Raw genomic sequence first — 21509 nt, 5'->3', positions numbered from 1 at the left:
ATGTCAAACTTCAGCCAATGGGAAGTTCAAATCTTCAAACAAAGAACCCAGAATGTTATAAAGAGTCTGGTTAACACTGATACTTGCTCTCAATGCTTTGGACATTAGTCCCATGAGATGCCCGTTGCTGGCAATGAAATAAAGCTTGCAAACAATCACCCTTGAGTACTGAGTCTTGCTTTTTAATACCTTGCAACACTCTGACTTTCCCATCTTTCTGGATATCATTTGGGGAAGAATTGAAAGTAATTGGTTTTAAGGCATTAAAAAAGCATTTTCAGAAACAAAGGAATGCTTTTTAATTGCTCCAATATGGGGACTTTAGGGTACAATCCTAACGTGTGTGGGAAGCAGGCAGGCCAGTGGGCCTGCACTGCATACAGGGCAAGTTTAGGGCCAAAAGCTGCACAGCTCGAGGCAAGGAGAAGCCTTTCCCTTTACCCCGTGTCACACTGCAGTGGCCCCTGACAATGTGGCTTAGATCCAAGCAGCCCGGAACAGCAGCATGCTGCCTGGGAATGGGGTCAGGATCCAGCATAACCACTGGATCTTGGCCCCACCTCCTATTCCCTACCCACATGCCCACCCCCTGGAATGCCCGCCACCTGCTCCCTCGCTCCAAAACACGTCCCTCCTGCCTCCTCCCCAGACCCATGCATCGGCTAAGCTCAGGCAACACAACTTACCCTTCCTCCAGGGCCTGTGTCAGCGCAGGGAGGCCAGCACATGCCCATGTGTCAACCTATCTCCCCAGAAAGTGGCACAAAAGTGCCTTACAGTGCAAGGGACTTGCATCGGTCCAAGTGAAGGGCAAGATTGCGCCCTTAGATGATATTATTATTATTATTAATAATAATAACAGTCTTTATATATCGCTTTTCAATGAAAAGTTCACAAAGTGGTTTAACTAATGGCTCCCTGTCCCCAATGGGCTCACAATCTAAAAAGACGCAAAAGAACACCAGCAGACAGCCACTAGAAAAGACACAGTTGGGTGAGGAGGGCCAGTTACTCTCCAGTTGCTGAATAAAAATTACTCTCCCCGTGCTAAATATTCAAAGGGAAAAGTGGGATACAAAATCATTTGACTGAATTAATCATGCCTTGCTTTTGCATAGCGCTCTCCAAATGCACTTCGCATATACTCTCTTGATGTTATCCTTACAAGGTACATAAGTATGATTATCTCCATATTGCAGGAGGGCAGCTGAGGCTGAGCATTGCCAAAGGTCTCATGGCAGAAGCAATACTTAACCCCAGAAGTCCCAAATTGCAGCTCAGCCTGTTGTCCGTGATGCAACATGGAGCTGTCCTTTGCCCACTCACACAATAACTTGGGCATCCTTGCTGTGTGTTTATGCAATTTGTATGGTATGAATAAATCCAGCCCTTAGGCAGTTCCTGTGAAAAGTCCACATTCTAAAAGCTATTTAGGTTTGGCAGCTTTATTGCGATGCAATAGTTTGTACCAATTCCTACAATTACTTTTCAAGCCCTCAGCACCAACAATCAGGCGTCACCCAGAGTCTATATTTTACATCAGCATTACCTGAGGGGAATTTTTGCTGAGGTTGTGAAATTGTGCATCTCCTTAAAGGGCTGTCGGCTGTAAGGACAGGAGAGAAAAATGGATTGTGAATCATTCATTAGCAAGCAAATGGAAGGTTCAGCATGAAAGAACCACTTTGCTGAATTGTCGCTTCTGTTTTCTGATGTAAAATGTAGCCAGCCCGGAGTACTCCAGTTTAACATGACCAGATTCTCAGCTGGAGACAAGCCATTGCCTTGACAGAAATGATATGGCCACTCTGTCTCCTAGTCCTGCCCCACCTTCCTCCTGATCCTGCCAAGATTTATGGCCCAATCCTCTGGGCACCCTGTGCTGCCAGAACTCATGTTCTGACAGTGCATTGTGCTTTATGGCAGTCGCAAAAGGCTGGGTTGCCATCATAAGCGACTGTGGTCACTCACCAGTAGCCTGTTAAGGAGCCCCAGCATTGGTAACTGGCATGGGGTGTGGATAGAATGGGGTAGGGAGGGGAGAAACAGGGCAGAGACCGGGATGGATGGGGTGAATGCCAAGGCTGGGAAGAGGGTGGTATTAGTGGCAGCGCTGCCACTGATAGTGTATCCCCAGATCCATTTGAACTTGCACTAGCAAAATCGCAGGTGTAGGTCCAAGTAGACTCATTCAAGAAGTGGAAGATTCTTGATTCTCCCTGGGCAAGGGAACAAATGTTTCCTTACTGGAGAAGACCTCTGGGACTACCTCCCTCAGAGAATGCTCTGGTGGCGCGGCTGCCTTGACAGGAGAATTTAGATAGGATTCGGCTTTTAGGATATTTATTCTCCCATGTGACAAGAGCCTTCCAATCCCCATTCCAACATGCCTCAGGGACAAGGAGTGATGTTCACTGTGCAAGCTGATGGTTACTGATTGGCTTGGGAGTGAGCACGACCATGGTGTGCTACATTGCTCACTCCCAAAGTCAGGGTGGGGCATGGACTTGAAGGCCCTCGCAATTGCTCTACTGCAGCTGGTAGGCAGCAGTCCACTGTGGGAACTGAATTTAAATTTTTACTCTTCTGCAACTTTTTTGGATTGTGAGAATTTGGGGGCTGGGAGCCATTTAATTACTGTTTGTAATTAAACCACTTGAGTTTGTCTGTAAACCACTTTGTGAACTTTTTTTGGTTGAAAAGTGGTATAACAACAACAACAATAATACAGTCTGAATAGTCAGCCAAGTCATAGCAATGGACTATTGACAAATGGCCAATTGATTGTTTAGTGTGTGTGTGTGTGTGGGGGGGGAGATGTTAAATCAACTTAACCCCTCCATTCCTGAACAGTGTCTTGGCATTTTCCAGGGTCTCCAGCCGGACCTTGTGTTGTGGGTCGGACTGGGCGGTCGCATGCACACCACAGGTTAATGCATTCCACCCAGCGAAGACAACAGACCTAGGAGCTCATGTTCATGTGAGTATGGCTGCTAGCTGGCTCAGTTCAACCATGACAAATAACAAGTTGCATTCATACATTACTCCAAAGGGTGCAGAACAACATATGAAAGGCTACTACCCACCCTGTCGATGACATGGCTGCAAAGCCCCATCCCCACCTTCTATGAGTTCAGGGTTTTGTTGCTGCAAAGATTCAATGCCTGCAGGGTGAGGGCAGGGCTAGCATGACACAACCCCAGGGCTGTTCCATGCTTTGTTCTACATACGCTTTGGTACCATATGAAAAGGGCTACAGCCATTCCATACTGCTTTTAACAATAATATTCTGTCACACTTTACTCTTGGAATAAAAAATACAGTGAAAAAGGTCAGGAAAATAAAACCTGTTGCCCTTCCTTCCCTGTGCAGTTTTCTTCCTGAACTGGCTCCAAAAGCAAGCCGGGAGGGGAAACTTCTTAAAGCAACAGAAATATGCCGATGTAGGACTTTGGCAGTCTGAATCATGTCTCTGCCATGAATTCACTTGGTGGTCTTAGGAAAGCTGCTCCCTTTCAGCCTCAGCTGCAATATAGCACCTCAGGAGATACGTAGTAATCCTCACTTTGCAGAATTGTTGTAAGGATTATCTTCGTAAAATCATGCATGTGAATCACTTCCAATGTAAGCGCTGAGCATTGTTTTGCTTTGCTCATCCGTGCACTCCATTTTATGTAAAGAATAAAGAATAGATTCCCCTCCTCATTTTATTTTTTTAATGAGACAGACACAGGGATAAATTACATCCAGCCATCCATTCAGATCTAGTTTTGTCCCGATTATTGTACAACTTAGAGTGCTTTTGCTAATATGGTCCTTTGCTCATCTTCAGTAGGGTTCATTCCCCATCACCCTGCAAAGCATACGAATTCTTCAGAATTACATTATTTCCACAGAGTATGCTTCATAATTAAAACTTAAATTGCACAGAAGGATTTCTCGGATGCTGGGAAAACAACCAGAATCAAAACACGCTGTACAATGACAATGAGTCACTCTCACGGGGAGGTTGGGAGAGAAAGAGGCTGCAAGCCACATCCATTCTCAATTATGAAGGCCCCAATTTATTTATGTACCAGGAAGCCCCATGCCATGAAGCTCTGCCAAGACATTAATGGCTCCTGTATAACAAACCCCTAGAGTTCTACCACAGGCCACAACACAAAACTAATAGGTAAGAAAAGAGTCCAGGTGCCTTGGATGTATCAATCTGGAGAAACATGTGCAGCTAACCAAGCTTAATTGGCTTTGGCAACAGAGCTTGTGCAGAGTATGGGCGGAACAGAATGAAAATACAGATGTCCTGCTTGTCCTTTCTTGCGCGTGCACACACCTTTCTCATGTTATCTTGGCAGCATGGAAGTCACTGCAGTGTGACTCCTTCCTGTGCCCTGAGCCTCACTTGCTGCTTTCTAATTCCTTCTTAACACCCCCCCCCCTTCCACAAAGATTTTGGCACCACACCTTCATGGTGGTGATGGACAAGCTTAAGGACATGTAACTGGAACAATTGCACGAGCTTAGTCTTCATCCCCTGTTCCATTGTCTCCTTTATGTTTGTAAGCCTGTCAGGCGTGGACCTGCCCTTGCACTCTAGGTGCAGTGTCATGTACATTGATGGAGTTACATAAATAACAATACTCCAAAGATAACATGACAAGGCCTGGGCCACATGAAAAGAACTCACACTTCTGACACCGGCTCCAGTTTCTAAGAGAAATGAGGCTGGCATGGTGTGCGCAGCCATGCTATGAGTTACCCATGCTACCTAAATAGGAAAAGAAAAGGCTGCGCTCTACCTGTTATCATGCTGGATCTTATGTAAAATAGCAAGGTGAATAGTTTCCATGCAGGAAGATTAGTATCTGCTCTGTCCCACATCAGTAGAGTAAGCAGAAGCTTGGAGGGAGACACGTGCACCACCAGAGCTGTGAACAGGTCAATGGAGGTGCTAGGCAGGATGACCAGATACAATGGAGGAGAGAGTGCGTGTATCTTTAACCATTGAATAGGAGGGAATATTGGCAGGTGCAGCTCAACATGGAAAGGTTTAAGAAGCTGAACCTGCCAATATTCCTTCTTCTACATTGCAGCTGGTCATCTTGGTGCTGGGAGAAAGGAAAAGGGAAAAGTTAAAAGGAGGGAATATATGAATACTGAAGACCTAGGGCAGAGTTTCTCAAACTGTGGGTCGCGAGCCAATTTCAGATGGCTCACATAGTACCTAGCTCAGAGCTGAAAATACAGGGTACAGAGCTGCTGGGTAGGGCGGGCTCCTGATGGAAGACAGGCATGGTACTTTGCCCTGAATAGATGGAAAGACGGGATGCTGGAAAGGGGGAAGGACTGTGTGGTTGGAGAAGGGTCCAAGCCTGTGTTCTGCTTTGACTTCCAAGTTGGAATGCTCGAATTCCAAGCTATACAAAATAACAGCATGAACATGCTGTGTAATGGGACCTTTGGTTGATTGTGGCTTAGGTTTGAAGCCTCATTGATGATGTCACTTCCAGCCATGACATCACTTCCAGGTTAATGATCACTTCTGGTGGGTCCCAACTTATTGCCTTTTTAAAAAGTGAGTCCTGATGCTAAAAACTTTTGAGAACCACTGCCCTAGGGATAAAGCCAGGGGGCCAAGAGGAAAGAGAAAAAGGAAAAGAAGCCAAGCATTCAAGACAGAGAAAAGAAGTGACAAGGGAGGGACAGAGTACCAAATAGACTAGACACACAGAGAAAGGATACAGATTGATTTAATGGAAGTTTGTACCTTTTTTCTTTTTTTTAAAGGTTCACCATGGATTTGATTAACTTCCCTTTTTTTTTTTTTTTTTGCTTGTCTTGGACTGCTTGTCAACCTGGAGATTGCCATGTGCTGGCAGGCCACAATATATGGCTGGTGTCCACCAGTTGTGCAGTCTTATAAATGTAATGGAAATGTAATCTCAGTGCTTAACTGTTGTAAAAGAGATCTTCCTGCTTAATTTTCCCTTGGATTTAATCCTCACTCTGTCCTTTCCTCAGTCCCGGATAAGGCATTCACGGTGGTGAATGAAAGGCACTCTTCATGTTCAAAGGCATTTATGTTTTTATTTTGACTTCACATGTTCAGACTCTCTGGCGAAACCATGGTGGGCTCAGGCTCAGATTAAATACTGGATTTAAAGGCACATAAATGATCACAGGGATTGCAGCCCAACACAGACCGAGGATTTTCACTTTGTTTTTTTAAGTACAAACACTGGACTCAGGCTGGAGAAATCTGTTTGCAAAAGACTGCTGCTGTACTTTGATATGGATATGCTTTCCCTGCTGAAGTAAGGTGTGGATAGTTTGGAGGGGTCAGGCTGGGAATCTATACTGCAGCTCCACAGAGAGCTTTTTCCACATTGGCAATGCCTCGTGCATGTGGGAGATGAATCTGTAGATCTATTCTGCCAGTTTGGTTATGCAGCAGCTTCCTTGCCTGTTCTGCATGCACAATGACTGTATTAATTGTGGTCATTAAATACGTAACATCACCAGGTTGGGTTCCAAAATATAGGGAGGGTTGCAAGTGAAAGGCCAATTTCCTATCCCAAGTCTTCTTGATAATATATATCACTTTATGCAACATTTCTCTGATATTCCCATTTTGCCCTTGACAATTTTTTTTTTAATACAAACTAAACTCATTTCAGTTTCAGTGTTCATTGGTCTTTGCAGTTTGATGTGGAATCCTTGTGGCCTGGGATCCATCTTGTATTCTTTAGCCCCACAGGCAAGCTGTAGCTGAAAATATATGGATCTGCATTCATTGCCTGATTACGTTTTGTGTCATTTGATATCATTCAAGTGCCTGCTTCATTCTCATTTTAATTCTGGCTGCTGTTGCCATAAGGTAAAGAATTATTGATTAATCATAAAAGCTGCAGACAAGGATATTATAAAGAAACAAACAAAATTGATGCAAGGGGGGGGAAGGATTTTACCAGTAAGAATAAAAAAGCAAGATTAATTATCACAAACATCCCTGCTATAAATGAGTTTGCATCATCTTTAATCTTCCATTCTATGCATCTACATAGAGGTTATTGCATTATATAATGAGTATATTGCTGATACCAGGGGCCTGATTCCTGTTTCACTTAAACCAGTTTTATAACTTTAGAATTTCATTATGGGACCATCTCATCCATTGGAGATCTTTCTAAATTTATAATGCTGTGAGGTCTGGATTGTTCCCTTTGTACAATAAACATTCTTTATAAAAGGGAGATTTTAAAAATGCACACCAAATGTATTGTGCAGTACATTATACTGCAAATGTATAGAGCCTGAAACAGTTAAATAATAAAAGGAGCAATTATACTGAGCAATTTGATAAGCATCTAACATTGCAGTGTTTCCCCACAGGCATCTGAAAGGCTGCACATTTAGGAACAAAGAACATAGCCCATATTCATAGGATGAGATATATTTTGGGAAGCAGTTAAGAAACACAGCTCATATCTAAACCAGGCTGGTATGTTGAGAGGGTGAGTTGAGTCAATCTGTACATAATTTGGCATGCACTGATGCAGCCATAGGATTGTTCAAGCACATATTCAGCTCACAATTTGAGCCACATCGACTACATCCACTAATTAGTAGGCTTGCTAACTTAAACATAAATACTGCCACTCTGGTAGATGAGACATAATGGATAAATTCTGGAGGAAGGGTGGAGCCAGGGCAGAGTCTGTGTCAGGGTCAGGTCAGAGCTTGGAAAAATCTGGAGGTGAGGGGCAGGATATCAGGCATCTGGAGGAAGGATGTGAAGTTGACACGTTTCTCAGAAGTCAGTATTTGTTTTATTGTTTCAGTTTTCTTGGTCAGACCTCTAAGATACTGGCTTAGCTAACTCCTCCAGTTAGCCTACTGTTTTTAGGAGTACTGTACTGTAAATGTAGGGTACCAATATGTGCAGATTAAGCAGATTGCACAGTGGCATCAGGATGTGCTGAACCTTGCATGAATCCAGCCCACCCTCTTTCCATCATGTCAACTGCCCATGCAAAATGACCCTAAGAAGGTCTTAGTGAAAGTGTCCTATTCAAAGCTTAAGCATCAACAATAAAGTGGGCAGGAACAGCAAAGTGCTTTTAACACCTGTGGTGCTCAACGGAAGACTTGAATCCATTATCCCTAGTGCAGTCTATAGTGTTCAAAAGATGTTACAAATGAGAAGGAATACAGAGCTGAGCTACAAAAGTTAGCTGAGACCTGTAAAGGATCTTAAGAAGATCATCATTAATATAATGGTTTACAAACAGAATATTTGATTAAGCCACCAGTGGGAAGGAGTATTGGCTATACATTTAATGGCTCTTCTTGGTTGCAGAAGAAGGCATAAGGAGAGCCAATGGCTACAAGATCTGGAAATGAATAAATTCTCATTAGAAACAAGGCACATTTTAAAATGGAACTCATTTCCAAGGCAGCTAGTGATTTTCTTTATAATTGGTAATCTTCAAATGAAGACTAAATCTAGGCAAGACGAAAAATAGCCTTGGTTCATCCAACATAGGGCTGGCTTTTTGCAGTGTATCGCCATTGAATTTATCAAGGATGAGTGATTAATTGGTAGGCAGAAAGCAGGCTGGATCACAGTTTGAAAAGAAGTTAGATCAGATAAGTCAAATGTGTAGGAGTGGCAACTGGGTGCATGTTTGTAGGTTGAAATAGTAATCTACACATTGGGAGATTCAGCTTCAATGTGCTTCACCGACAAGTCAGACAAGTGGATGAGTGTCATCTTTTAAGCTATAAACACTGAAAAGAGGAATTTCAAGCAGTGGTTTGATTATTATTAAGCAATAACTCCAGAGCCAACAAAACTAGTCCATTTTAATGAATATTTGTTTAGTGAATTCGGAGCCTGTCAAAAAAGAGTGGTTGGGGAGAACAATTAATTGGTACAAATGTGAGTGCAAATTCTCTGGGGTTTTTTGTTTTGTTTTTGTTTTACTTTAAAGCATTTGTTCAAAGTATACAACTTATGTGCACGATACAAAGTTTATACGGTTTTTTTGTTTTTTCCAGGTGACGATAAAAAGTGTATTTTTTATTATAAATGGGAGTAAAAATTAAAATGAAAAAGAGAGGTCACAGTTTTGTCATTGGTATGTGAAGGTTGTTCCAAGGACCCATCCAGAGTTCTTCATCATCTGACTGAGTGTGATCACTGGGTAATTCCAAAGGCTCCTTGATGTCCTCATTGTCAACAATGGACTCCTGCTCTTCTGTGCTTTTCAATCTGTTGCCCCCTGACTTTGTTGCCATGTTCTCTGCGTCCATAGCAGAGGATGCAAAGGAAACACTACATGGTCTTGTGTTCAGTTTGTCACTAGATGATGTCCCTGTGGAAAATGTGTTCAGTGGGACATTCTCTTCGTGTGTCACTGCTAACTTATCGAGTTTCTTGAAATGTTTCCCCAGCCTCACGGGGGATGTGACCTTTAAATTGTTTGAGAGGCAACTTCGGCGGGTTCTAATAACTGACCCATTTTGGGCAATGTAGATGTTGCCATTGATATTTGTTTGAATGCTGGGATTGCTGAGACGATTCCTCTGGCTTTCGGGAGCGCTGTCTTCTCCAGTTGAACTGGTCTCATACTCTGGATCAGTTACCAACTTGATCCTTTTCTTCCTGGCCCACTGTGTGATAAGACAGAAAGACAGAATTACTATGTTTTTAATAAATTAGAGACTACAGTTCTTAGGTAACAATTAGTGGTAGGTTATTTTTCAGGATCTGGCCTCGGGTAAAATCAGACAAAACTATAGTCAGAAACCCCCCTAAGTTTAACCCCCGACTTATCTGAGGGTCATAGAAAATTCCATGATTGCTGGCTCAAGACCTGCCCTCGACTTATCTGTGGGGTCAACTTATAGGTGAGTGTCTGCGGTGCTTTATTCCTGACAATAGAAGAGAAAGGAAATAACTAGAATCTGTTTCTCAGAGTGTCACAGATTGGAATGAAATTGAACTGAAATTCTTAATTCCTTCCCTGTAGAATAGGGGTGTCCAAACTTTTTGGCAGGAGGGCCACATCATCTCTCTGACACTGTGTTGGGGGAGGGAAAAAAGAATTAATTTACATTTAACATTTAAATGAATTTGAATAAATTTACATAAATGAATATATTAGAGGTAGAACTTATATGAATGAATGAAGGTTTTGCGATAGCTCAAGGCCTATAAAAGGCCTTGTACAAAGCAAGGCTGGCCTTTCCTTCCCTGCCTCTGCTGCTTCACAGATGTGAAACAGCAAGCAATGGAGGGAGCCCTTGGCCTGCAGCTCACACAAGAGGTCAAACAGTCAACCTCACACTGAGAGCAGTCGTGTCAGGCCAGCACAGGCTCCAGCAAGTCTCCAGAGCTGGGCCAGAGACTCATTGGAGACTGGGGCTCCCCGCTGGCCGAATTGGGGGTCCCGAGGGCCGCAAATGGCCTCTGGGCCAGGGTTTGGGCACCCCTGCTATAGAATATCCATTGCATGTCATTTCTAGAATGGACTTAGGGCACAATCCTATGCATTAGAATTAAATCCAATTGTGTTCAATGGGGCTTACTCCCAGGAAAGTCACAGGAAAGTGCATATAGGATTGCAGTCAGAGTTATTTCATGTTAATATTCTTTAGCTTGGATTTGAATTTACATTAGTTAGCATTGCTACAGAATGAGTGGATTCAAGTACAGGAAGACAACAAAATAACTAGGGGTATCTCCCTGGAAGATGGTGTGATGTTATCAGCAGTGACTGCAGAGAAGTGGAGTGACTTAGGATGGCCTGTTTGACCTGATAAGCCATGGAGCAGCAATCACTAATTCACAGCTGCAAGGAAATTGCAGGTGGCTGTGACTTTTTCTGGGAGTGCCTCCTGCAGCCTGTGATTCACTTGACTCTGACATTCATTCAGTCAAGGTAGTAGCTTACAAATGGTGTCTTATCACTGGATACGCTTACCTCCTTTATCTGATACTGAATTTACATAAGACTGTTTTACCAGCCATAGCTGAACCATGCAAAACAACCAAAGTATCAAAGTTGTCACACTCGAAACACAAGCAGATGAACTCGCCTTAGATAGCAACAACTGGGATTGTATGCCTGCTCACCGAGTAAATATTTGAAACAACATTATCGCTCCCTTCTGGAATTAATTATTCCAAGTACTGTGCTTTAATGTCAGGCTCATGAAGAGCACTTGACATTTCTGCTTCATAGTACTCATTATGACAAAGGCAGTGGTATTTTGGAACTCATCAGTCTTTATTTCTGAAGCAAATGCTGGCTATGCCTATTGCTGTTAAGGAAGAGAAATAAAACACAAAAAATCCTAATTGTCTTTTCATAATCTCTCACAGCATGAAGCTCTAGTATGTACACGTAATTTCACAAAGTAATTGCATTTACAAACCCAAAATTTAGATTGTGGTAGCCAAATATTATAGCAACGGATTCTAAATAAATTCATTATACAGTGGTGCCTCGCAAGACGAATGCCTCGCACACCTAAAAACTCGCAAGACGAAAGCGTTTTTGCGATTTTTTCTGGTGACTCGCAAGACGAATTTTTCTATGCCGTGCTTCGCAAGACGAATTTTTAAAATTAAAAAGTTGAAGTTTTGTGCTTGAAATTTTTGAAATCCTCTGTACAGTATGTATGCCTTTAAAGAGCACTTAATAAACACTTTGTAAACCAAATTTGACTTTGTTCTGACTTTTTTTGCCCATAGGAACGCATTAATTAAATTTCAATGCATTCCTATGGGAAACCGCGCTTCGCAAGACGAAATTTTCGCAATACGAAACGACTTGCGGAACGAATTAATTTCGTCTTGCGAGGCACCACTGTATATTTTTTTCCTAGTGTGAGCACTAATCATGTAAATTTAATTTAGAAAATCCTCAGTCTAGTTAAGGCACAGCTTACATGCACTTTGGTAACTAGCAATGATGGCACAGAATATAAAAACTAACTGTGCTACAATGAAAAGAGTTGCTATCTAAGGTACAAGCATCTTGAGAAAATGCAGAACGTACCATGGCGAAAGAGAAAAATTCCCCAATTTTTGGAAAGGATTCTGAGCTAGTCAATACATGCATGCATATTGCTTGATGATGCCACAGCATCAAGTCCTCAATCGCCATGTGCATGAACCATCATAGATCAAACAACACAGTTCACATCAGCTCACATCACATCAAACATAACCAACTGATTGCATCATACAAGCAGCAAGTGCTGAATGCTCAAAAATCACTTGTGATCAAAAATCACTTGCGATAGTGTTGAGTCAACCATCCCTGAAAATTAAACTTTACATAAAAGTCTGGTCTGCAGATTAAGGGCCCAATCTGATCCATTTTTCCAGTGCCAGTGCAACTGTACCAATGGAGCATGCGCTGCATCCCGTGGTGGGGAGACAGTCACAGAGGCCTCCTTGAGATATGGGAACATTTGTTCCCTGGTCTTGGAACTGCATTGCGACTGGACCGGTGCTGGAAAATTGTATAGGATTGGGCCCTAACTTTTCATTAACAAATCTGGCTGCAAAAAAATAAAATGATACTAAGAATAAAAATCTTGTTATGAACCTTGAGTCCATAGCAGTCCTCATCTGCATTGCTGTATTATATCCAACAGTACTTGTGTGTATCCAAATACTGGAAGTTCCTTAAGCCAGCAAGATAAGAGCCCCTAAGCTGTCTTTTACCAAATGGATGACTAATGGATTACCAAAAGGATGCTGTAGTCACCTGCACTGAGTGGTGGCGGGGGTTGGACTACATGACCTTCTACATCCCTAACATTCTATGAAATGTTTCTTTAGAATGTCTGAGAGTACTGACTGGCTTTCAAATCAGACACTCCTTGTTTGTTATTCCAAGACTGACAACATGTTTTCTCACTTTGAATAAGCACACAGAGCGGACACAGCAAACCAGACCACACCTCACTGCAAGCCGTCTACCTACGGTTCCCTTTTGTTTGTTAAAAGGATGTTAAATCACTAGGAGTTTCTGACTCTGAGGCTGCACTTTCTGTAATTCCTTCTGTGCCATGATCGGACAGTTCAGTCTCTCCTTCACTAGTATCCTTCTGTGTGCTGGAAGCAGTTTTATCGTTGGTGGACGAAGCTTCATTTTCACCTAGCTCCTCTTCTTCTGCAGCAGATGGAGGTCCTTCATCTGATAATTCTTCTACTGTGTCCTCTAATTCACTTCCTGCTGTGGATGATTGGTCCTTAATATCGGATCTAGAGCTCTTGTCGGTCTGTGATTTAGGGGTGACATCAGTGCTGACGGAACTTATTGCTGATGTTGACATCTTTGACTCTGTATCATCTTCCTCGGTGTCAGACACTTTGCTTTGAGAATCAGATGATTCCTCTTCTGAGCTACTACTTGATGTGGATCCAGAAGAATCTGAATCTCCATTTTCCTCGTCGGAGTCCACGGTGCTTTCAGTGGTTTCATCCAGGGTCACTTTCAAATAATCCTTATCTGACTGAGATGCAGAGGTACTACCTGCAGATGACTCTGCGCTGGAGGAAGATGGTCTCCTCCTCCTCTTTTTCTTCACATAGTCACTGTCTTCTGTGACCGCCTCACTTTCTGTTGTAACACTAATGGAAATTCCTGACTTTGAATCTGATTCACTGATCTCCTCAGATACAGGGGGCTTCTGAATTTTCTTGGAGACACTAATGTGCTTCAGTGCACGGTCAAGCTTCTTTGCTGATGGCCTGTCACCTGCTGTTTTCTGGAAATAGCTCCCCTTAATGACCATGCTGTCTTCTCCATCCACCTGGCGGGCTGCCATGAGCTTGTCATAATCAGCATCTTTGCCTTTTACTTTCTGTAGCATCATTGGGAATATCTTTGCCTTCTTCCATGGAGAAGGTGCAGCCTCTGCTGTCCCTGGCCTGTGGGCACTAACTGCAATTCGGCTCAGCTGCATAACTGCTTTGAGTTTCCTTTTTCCCTGACTGGGACTTTCTCTTCTAGCCCTCCCTTCATCTACAGCACTAATAGCTAGTGGAGCCCTTGGCCTTGGGATGACACCTCTGCCCGGAGGAACTGCACGTGGTCTCATCCTCTGCAAATTATAAACATTGAACTGTATTTTAGTTTTGGAAGAAGGGTTAGTATAAAAACTTGCTATCCTAGAATAATTGCGGCAAGAAAAAAAATGGAGAATTAGAGTTACTATTCAGGATTTATGTAGAATCAGGGTAAGCAAATTGATTATACATCTTTACAATAAGTCTGGAAATATCTAAAGAATGACTAAAGGAGCTGAGAATTATACTAAACTGTAGCTTGCAGTTACATTTGTTTGAGATTCTGCTTCCCTGCCTTGCTCTGTCATGTAGCAACTGCTACCTCCCTTATCAACCATTCAGTTTTGCAACAAGCTGTGCAGTTGTAGCAGATAAGCATTATTTCTCGTAAAGGATGTGAAGTCCCAGCTTCTGGCCATCTTTGTAAGGCTTGCATTGGAGGTAGTGACAATTCTATGGCAAAATGTTTGGGATTTACTACATCTATGTCCATCAGACAATTCTATGGCAAAATAATTGGAACGTATCTATTGGAATCTAATTGGAATCTATTTCTTTCAAACCATCTTGATGGCTTATACTGTAGGACAGGCTTTCAGATATGCACAAGTTATATTATAATAAACTATCATTTATTACAATAAAAAGGCTTTTAAATGATCACTGTGGCCACTAGAGGGTGCTAGAGAGCTGAAAATGACTAGAAGAGTCACAATCAAAAACCAAAAAAACCAAACACGGAAACCTTTGAACACTTTCTTCCTTAGGTTCAACACATAAGTTCCTGATGTGATAAGACTGCCACCAAACCTCCCTCCTTCTTCACTTTTCTGGGGGCAGTTACATTAAAGTTAAGTTCCCGAGTATTGGACTGTGGATTTACTTAGCGCATTGACATCCGCCACCGAGGGAGACTCAAACTGGTGTGGGAAGCATGAGCTGGGTGACACCAATATGTGATTGCTGTGATTTGGAGTTGAAACACAGCCACAGCCACACTGTATTGGCAAAGAATCAATAGCGCCTTACTCATGCTACAAGATCCAGCCTAGCCCATGGTGTGCCTATAGGGAAGAATGTAAGCAAAGAATGAATGGCTATAACTCCTGGGACTGAGATATCTGTTAATCAACTGCTTACTGTCCCATAGAGAGGTCAGCACTGACTTGTTCTGGCGCATTCATCCAAAAATGGAATAAATTAGATTAATTTCCTTTTTTCTCCTGCTTCCCATTTACACCCAGATGACCTCACAACAGGTTAGGTGTCAAATAATCCAGGATTATATCTGATTCCCCTTTGAGAGCCTACTGTGCTTTAACTCTGCCTTTAAATAAGAGAATTTGACTCATTAGAAACTTACACTACAGTATTCTTCTGTTTTGCTTTTTTGCTTAAGTTTTAGAGTACAAATAGTTTAATACTATTTTATGTATTGTACATTGTTTTATAGTAAAACAATAGAGTTTTAGAGTACAATAGCTTTAGAGTACAAATGTTGTTGACTGATTTTGTATACTTTTTGTAAAAGTATTAATAGCCTTGGGTAAGAGCAGAGTATTGAGAAAGAAAAATTATGGAATTGGCAAAAAAAACAAAACCATACCTCAGCTTCTGCTGTTGGTCCTTGTGGACTGTAATAGTAACCGCCATCACCTTCCACCACAACTTCACCATACTCATCATACATTCCAGAAGGAGACAACAATCGGCGCCGACTTCCGTATTGAGGCAATTCGTACCTGGGAAAACATCCAGGTACAGACATCCTCTATGTTTGTATACATGTGGATTGAGTGCAGTCACAAGCACACAACAGCCCTTATCTTATCTTATCTTATCTTATCTTATCTTATCTTATCTTATCTTGGCCTCTGTAATTTGAATGCTTGCATATTCTAGATCAGCAATGGTCCACAGGTGTGCCATGGGAGTTGGGAGTCATTTCTTAGTAGAGATGTGAGTGCTCCACCAGCAGCATGGTGTGCCTTGTCAATTGTCAAAAAACTGAAGGTGTGCCTTGACAATTTTAGTGTCTTGTCAGAGTGCCATGAGATGAAAACGCTTGAAGATCACTGTTCTAGATAGCTTTATGCTTGAAAATTCAAAGTGCCTATCCCACATGCTTTTGGCCTTTTGCAGATAACCTCCTGTTCCCTATAAAATATCTTCCAGATATTTGACTTGGTGATGGTGGAGACGAAGAAACAGGTAACTTCAGATAATACCCTCCACTGGTCCACATACCAGGCTATTAAACGTGAAGGTGAACACAACATGCCCCTCACTCACAGCCCAATCCAATGCTTCCCAGCACCCAGGGCTGCAGCAGTGTCGAAATGGTGACTACTGCATCCAGTGGGGCTCGGAAGCAGCACGAGGTCTCCTTGGGATAAGGGAACTTATGCTCCCTTAACCCATGTAAGACACAGATGGCCCCAATGGGTCTCCTAGGATCTGCACCCACTACTGAGTGGATGCAGAGTTGAGGAGGCTCATGTTGGTGCAGGAAGGGGGTCAGGATATGACTAAGCACAATTATTTGTCAAACATAAATAATAATAACTACCCTACAGTGTGCTTTCTTGGAAGCAGAAAAGTGATGAGATATAAATACTCAACACAAATAAATAAATAAATCCTAGTTCTAACTTCTAAATAATAAACCTGTTAATTTCAGATCAAGACTACGACACAAATGTTTTTGCTGCTGACACAATAGTAATCTGAGCTCTAATTATACACACCTGACACCCAGCCAGGTTTGTGTCAGGTTGTTTATACCATTTTTTCATTACCGTTTAAGAAACAAGTATTTGGGATAAGAGGACTTTTGAAGCTCTCACATTATACTGTATGAACAGGATATATTCCATTTTTATCCATGGGGGATCTGTTCCAGGGTCCCCTGCAGATATGGGAATCTGTGGATACGCAAATCCTGACCACTTCGGTTTCACAAGCAAACCAGAAGTGGCTTTCAGAGGCCCCAGGGAGGCCTTCTGAGCCCACAGAGGCCTCCATGACCAAACTGGAAGGGGCTTTCTGAGGTCTCCGAGAGGCCTTCTGAGGCCTGCAGAGGCCCATGAAGGCCTCAGTGGGCCTTAGAAGATCTATCAGAGGCATCAGAAAGCCACTTCTGGTCAATGAGTAAACCAGAAGTGGCTTTCCCCCCATATCCATGGCATCCTCAGTGAGTCAAATTCATAGATGCTAGATCTGCGGATTCAGGGGGCCACACTGTAAAATTTAAACTCCAAATTTGGAGCACTTCATGGGTTTCTGTTTGTTTGCTTTAGTCCATTCTTATGAATGATGGGTTAGTGGAACCTTGGGGTTCAGGGCTTTAAATGCGTATGGAATTCTGAATATAGAAAAACCTGTAGATTAACAGCCCAATCCTAAGTAACTCATGCAGTGGTGCTAGCATAGCTACTGCTGTATTCTGAGAGGAAGTCTTGACCACTGGAGGCCTCTTTGAGGTAGGGGAATGTTAGTTTGCTTGTCCTGGAGCCACTATGGATCAACTTCGACCTGTGCCACCTCAATCACTAGCATAAATCCAAGTTGATCTGTGAAGGTGGATCAGGGGTCAGAATTTGGTGCGTGCTGCTGCCGAACCCACCCCCTCTCAGGCCCAATCTGTCATCCTCCCTGCTCTGGACCTCCCCATTCTGCCCACCCCATTCAATCCCCTCCTCACCACCCTCCAACACCTATGCCAGCTTACCTACACCAGCACATCTAGTATCCATCTTTGCATGGACCTGGCCACTTGCAGCAGTGGTCAGGCCCTTCACACTGACCCAGTCACATTTGCGATGGCCATAAAGCTGTTTACGCTAGTAGAATGTGCATTCCACTGGCATAAATAGCAGGTAGGATTGGGCCATAAGAAAACAATAACAGAATAATAATTTAGGGCCCAATCCAGCCCTTGACTTGGGCCGGCACAAGTCTGTTGCGGGCCAACACAAGTCCCCAGGATTGTTGCAAATGTGCCGTAAGGCATGTTTGCGTCTCCTCAGGAATTGGCTAGGCTGGCGTGCAGAGGAGCACTGCCTTGTGGAGGCTGGAACAAGCCTCCGTGCCGGCGGAGGCACGGAGGCTTGCGTCAGCCCAACTAGGCTGACACAAGTCTCTGAGGTAGGCAGGGATGGGGAGGGGGGCATTCCTGGGTGGGAGGGGGCAGGCGGCCCCAGGGGCCGGGCAGGGAGCGGGCAGGTGGCTTCAAGCTGCTCCACTCTCCTCGGATTTGTGCCACCTCAAGAAGTGGCACAAGTCCAAGGAGACCCATAGGGGAAAGGGCGCCTTTCCCAGAGGTAAGAGGAAAAGTTTCCTCTTGCCTCTGGCTGAATTGCTTTTGGTCTCTATCCTGCGTTGGATACAGCGCAAGTCTCCTGGCTTGCCTGTTCCAGCACAGGGTGGAATCGCACCCTTAATGTTTTACACCAAGTCCCAAAAGAGAAGGTTTGCTTTTGTTGATGTTTAGATTCCTTGTGGCCCAGTCCTATCTGCCATTTATGATGGCATGGTGATAGCATGTTATAAATGGCACACCGCTGGCAAACATAAAAAAGCCACTAGAAGAAATGGCTGGTAGCTCCCTGCACATGCCAAAGGTCCACCCTGGCTGAACCTGAGCAGGTAAGGTGGTGGCAGGAGCTGGCACGAATGATCGGTGGGTTGTTTGGGGTTGGGAGTTGTCCAAACCCAGGGGTTGGTTTGAGGGCAGGGCGGGGAGGATCTCAGCAGCCACCACACATGCCAGATCCCATGCCCCTTTCTTGTCCCAGACCTGTCCCCTTCCTCTCTTCAGATTTATGTCAGCAATATAGCTGGCACAGGTTTGAGGAGACCCACTGGAAGCCACGAGGCCTATGGAGAGATAAGAAAACAATCTTTTACTTATCTCTCTCAGGCTGCCTGGTCGCCCCCTCCCCCAGTAGCATGCAGCACATTCTCTGTCAGCTGGTGGGAGATAGGACTGGGCCGTTAATCTCAGATGTGTGATTTGTCACAACATACAGAAAATACAGAATGAATAATACCCATGTTCATAACTGTAGTAATCTTGCCCATAGTACTCTTGGCCAGGGTCGATACCAGATTCCATAGAAAGTTCCTGTTAAGTTGGAATAAAAAGAAAATTCAGCAGGAATACACAAATACACATACTGGTGATATTTGGAACGCTGACTAGAATAAGTCAAAATAGGTATGAGAAGAAGAAAAAGATAAAAGCTGCAGCATCTTTTTATCTACTTTTTCATTGGAAAATGATACTACAATGTTCCTCAGGGAGTTTTCTCCCCTTAGTGCTAGCACTCAGATGTGGGAGAAATGAAAGTTCTTCAGTGGTACTGAAAATACTGCTGTGCATCCTCAGTTAGCACTCCGGTTAACACCAGGTCAATGAGACCTTCCCATGCTTTTTAGGAATGTGTCTCTAAGTCTATTCAGACTTACAAAAGGTTCCATTTGATAGATGGGGTGCATTCATGCTAAAGCTGGGTTTTAAAAAAAGCTTTTTGTTATTGTGCTTTATATACCATATTCTTTGGCAAAATGGAATTACCCTGAATATAGTGTAAAATTTCTCAGAATACATAGCTAGATCTTGCTTTCCAAACCCATCATTTTTTCAATTTTGACAAATAAATACAACTGACAAAAGAGACAAATCAATTTAGTCACAGCACCCTTTATATGTACACAACTACACAGAACATGTAATTATACAGTATGACTTAAAGTGTTGTATAGTTTATTAAGAATGCTACTACACTGGAAGAAACTAATCAACAGTGTCAAGAATGTGCAAACTGAACTGTTTCATGGCCACTAACCTTGTATGTACTTCCAAATATTACTTTCATACAGTTTTCAGTAGATCATACACAAGATTCAGCTTGTAGTCTACAATGCACTTGTCAACTGAAGTCAACTGCAAAATGCCCATGGAAATTAATGAAACTGAGCCACCCCCTTTTGCCTGATACAGTTATTTGCTTGGCCCTTATAGGAATCCCAACACACACATGAAGACACCTTCTACATTCATTTAAAGGTTGTTGGAAGCTCATTGCATATGTACAACTTCCCCCTCTGTTAACATAAATGAAGCAACTGCACATTCAGTACTCTATATGGATGGGGATCAGAGCACAAAGGGTATTTTGATAGTGGTGCATAAACAGAGGCATAACAGACTTGTCAGATATCTGGGGCAGTGGGGCGGGGCGAATGCAGTGAGTTGGACAGGCACGATTTTCGGAGCTCTGTTTGTCACCTCTAATCTGCGGATCTAGGAGATCCGATGACTTTGCCAGGAGAGGCTTTGTCATCCTGACGGTATACCTGAGTAGGTTGGAGCTCAGTCCGGGGGCTTGCTTCTCAGGAGTTGGCCTTTCAAAGCAGTGGGGGAGGAAACGTGCAAATCAGACTAACTGAGAAACCCCTGTGGAGATACCATCTACTGAATAGATACCATCTAATGAAAGAAGATACTTGGAAGAACAAAGTAAGTGCTGTTTGTGTTATGCAAATTCCAGCTTTAAACAACTGACTTTGGGAAAAAGAGAAAGGGAGGGAGGATTCTTCCACCTCACCATTGGTTTTTAAATCTGAAAAGAGACATTTGAGTTTTTGGCACTATATGGAGTATAATTTTATCAATATAAATCTACAAATCTGCAACCCTGTATGTGATATAAATTTTGTTGGATGTTGGATTATTTTGATTGTGGAAGGACTTCTTGTCACTGAGTGGTGAGTCGACTATTGGAACTATGTGGGAAGTTAAATGTTTCCATTCCATAGCAAAGAGATTGCCTATGACATCTAGTGGACTAAAAGAAAACTGCAAGGGAAAAATTATGGATTCATCAGGAACAGATTAGGAAAATTTAATACAACAAAAGCTGGAATATTTGCTTGATATGAGTCGACACTCATATGAGTCGATACTAAAGAGGCTCCAGGTACTTGCAGAGAGCGTCTATCCAGAATCGCAGTGTGGATTCCGAGCCAACAGGTCCACCACTGATATGGTATTCTCCCTTAGACAACTGCAGGAGAAATGCAGGGAACAACGACAGCCACTCTTTATAGCCTTCATAGATCTCACAAAGGCTTTCGACCTGGTCAGCAGAGACGGCCTCTTCAAGATTCTCCCCAAGATTGGATGTCCACCCAGGCTCCTCAGCATCATCAGATCTTTCCACAAGGACATGAAGGGCACTGTTGTCTTCGATGGCTCCACATCAGACCCTTTTGACATCCAAAGCGGAGTGAAGCAGGGCTGTGTTCTTGCACCAACCTTGTTTGGGATTTTCTTCGCTGTCCTGCTGAAGCAGGCCTTTGGAACTGCAACAGAAGGCATCTATCTCCGGACCAGATCAGACGGAAAGCTCTT

The 21509-nt window shown here is 43.1% G+C and overlaps 1 protein-coding gene across 6 annotated transcripts in view; it reads right to left on the bottom strand.

Moving 5' to 3' along the window:
- Positions 1-7031: 7031 nt before the first annotated feature.
- The window catches only part of PCDH15 (protocadherin related 15), a 455608-nt gene continuing 441130 nt past the window's right edge, over positions 7032-21509 (bottom strand). For 3 of the 6 annotated variants that reach the window (XM_066618750.1, XM_066618749.1, XM_066618755.1), the window contains 3 exons: positions 19144-19217; positions 15699-15834; positions 7032-9675 (listed from right to left, as the gene is read on the bottom strand). In XM_066618750.1, the coding sequence (XP_066474847.1) occupies positions 9124-9675; positions 15699-15834; positions 19144-19217 (762 nt within the window). In that variant the 3' untranslated portion in view covers positions 7032-9123. The remainder of the gene's footprint in view (positions 9676-15698; positions 15835-19143; positions 19218-21509) is intronic. The other 3 variants (XM_066618751.1, XM_066618753.1, XM_066618754.1) reach the window with 3 other exon arrangements.

The sequence above is a fragment of the Tiliqua scincoides genome, chromosome 3 (genome assembly GCF_035046505.1).
Source record: "Tiliqua scincoides isolate rTilSci1 chromosome 3, rTilSci1.hap2, whole genome shotgun sequence".
In the NCBI taxonomy this organism is placed as follows: Eukaryota; Metazoa; Chordata; class Lepidosauria; order Squamata; family Scincidae; genus Tiliqua; species Tiliqua scincoides.
Note: the sequence above shows the minus strand (reverse complement) of the source record. Positions and strands in the feature narration are given on the sequence as shown.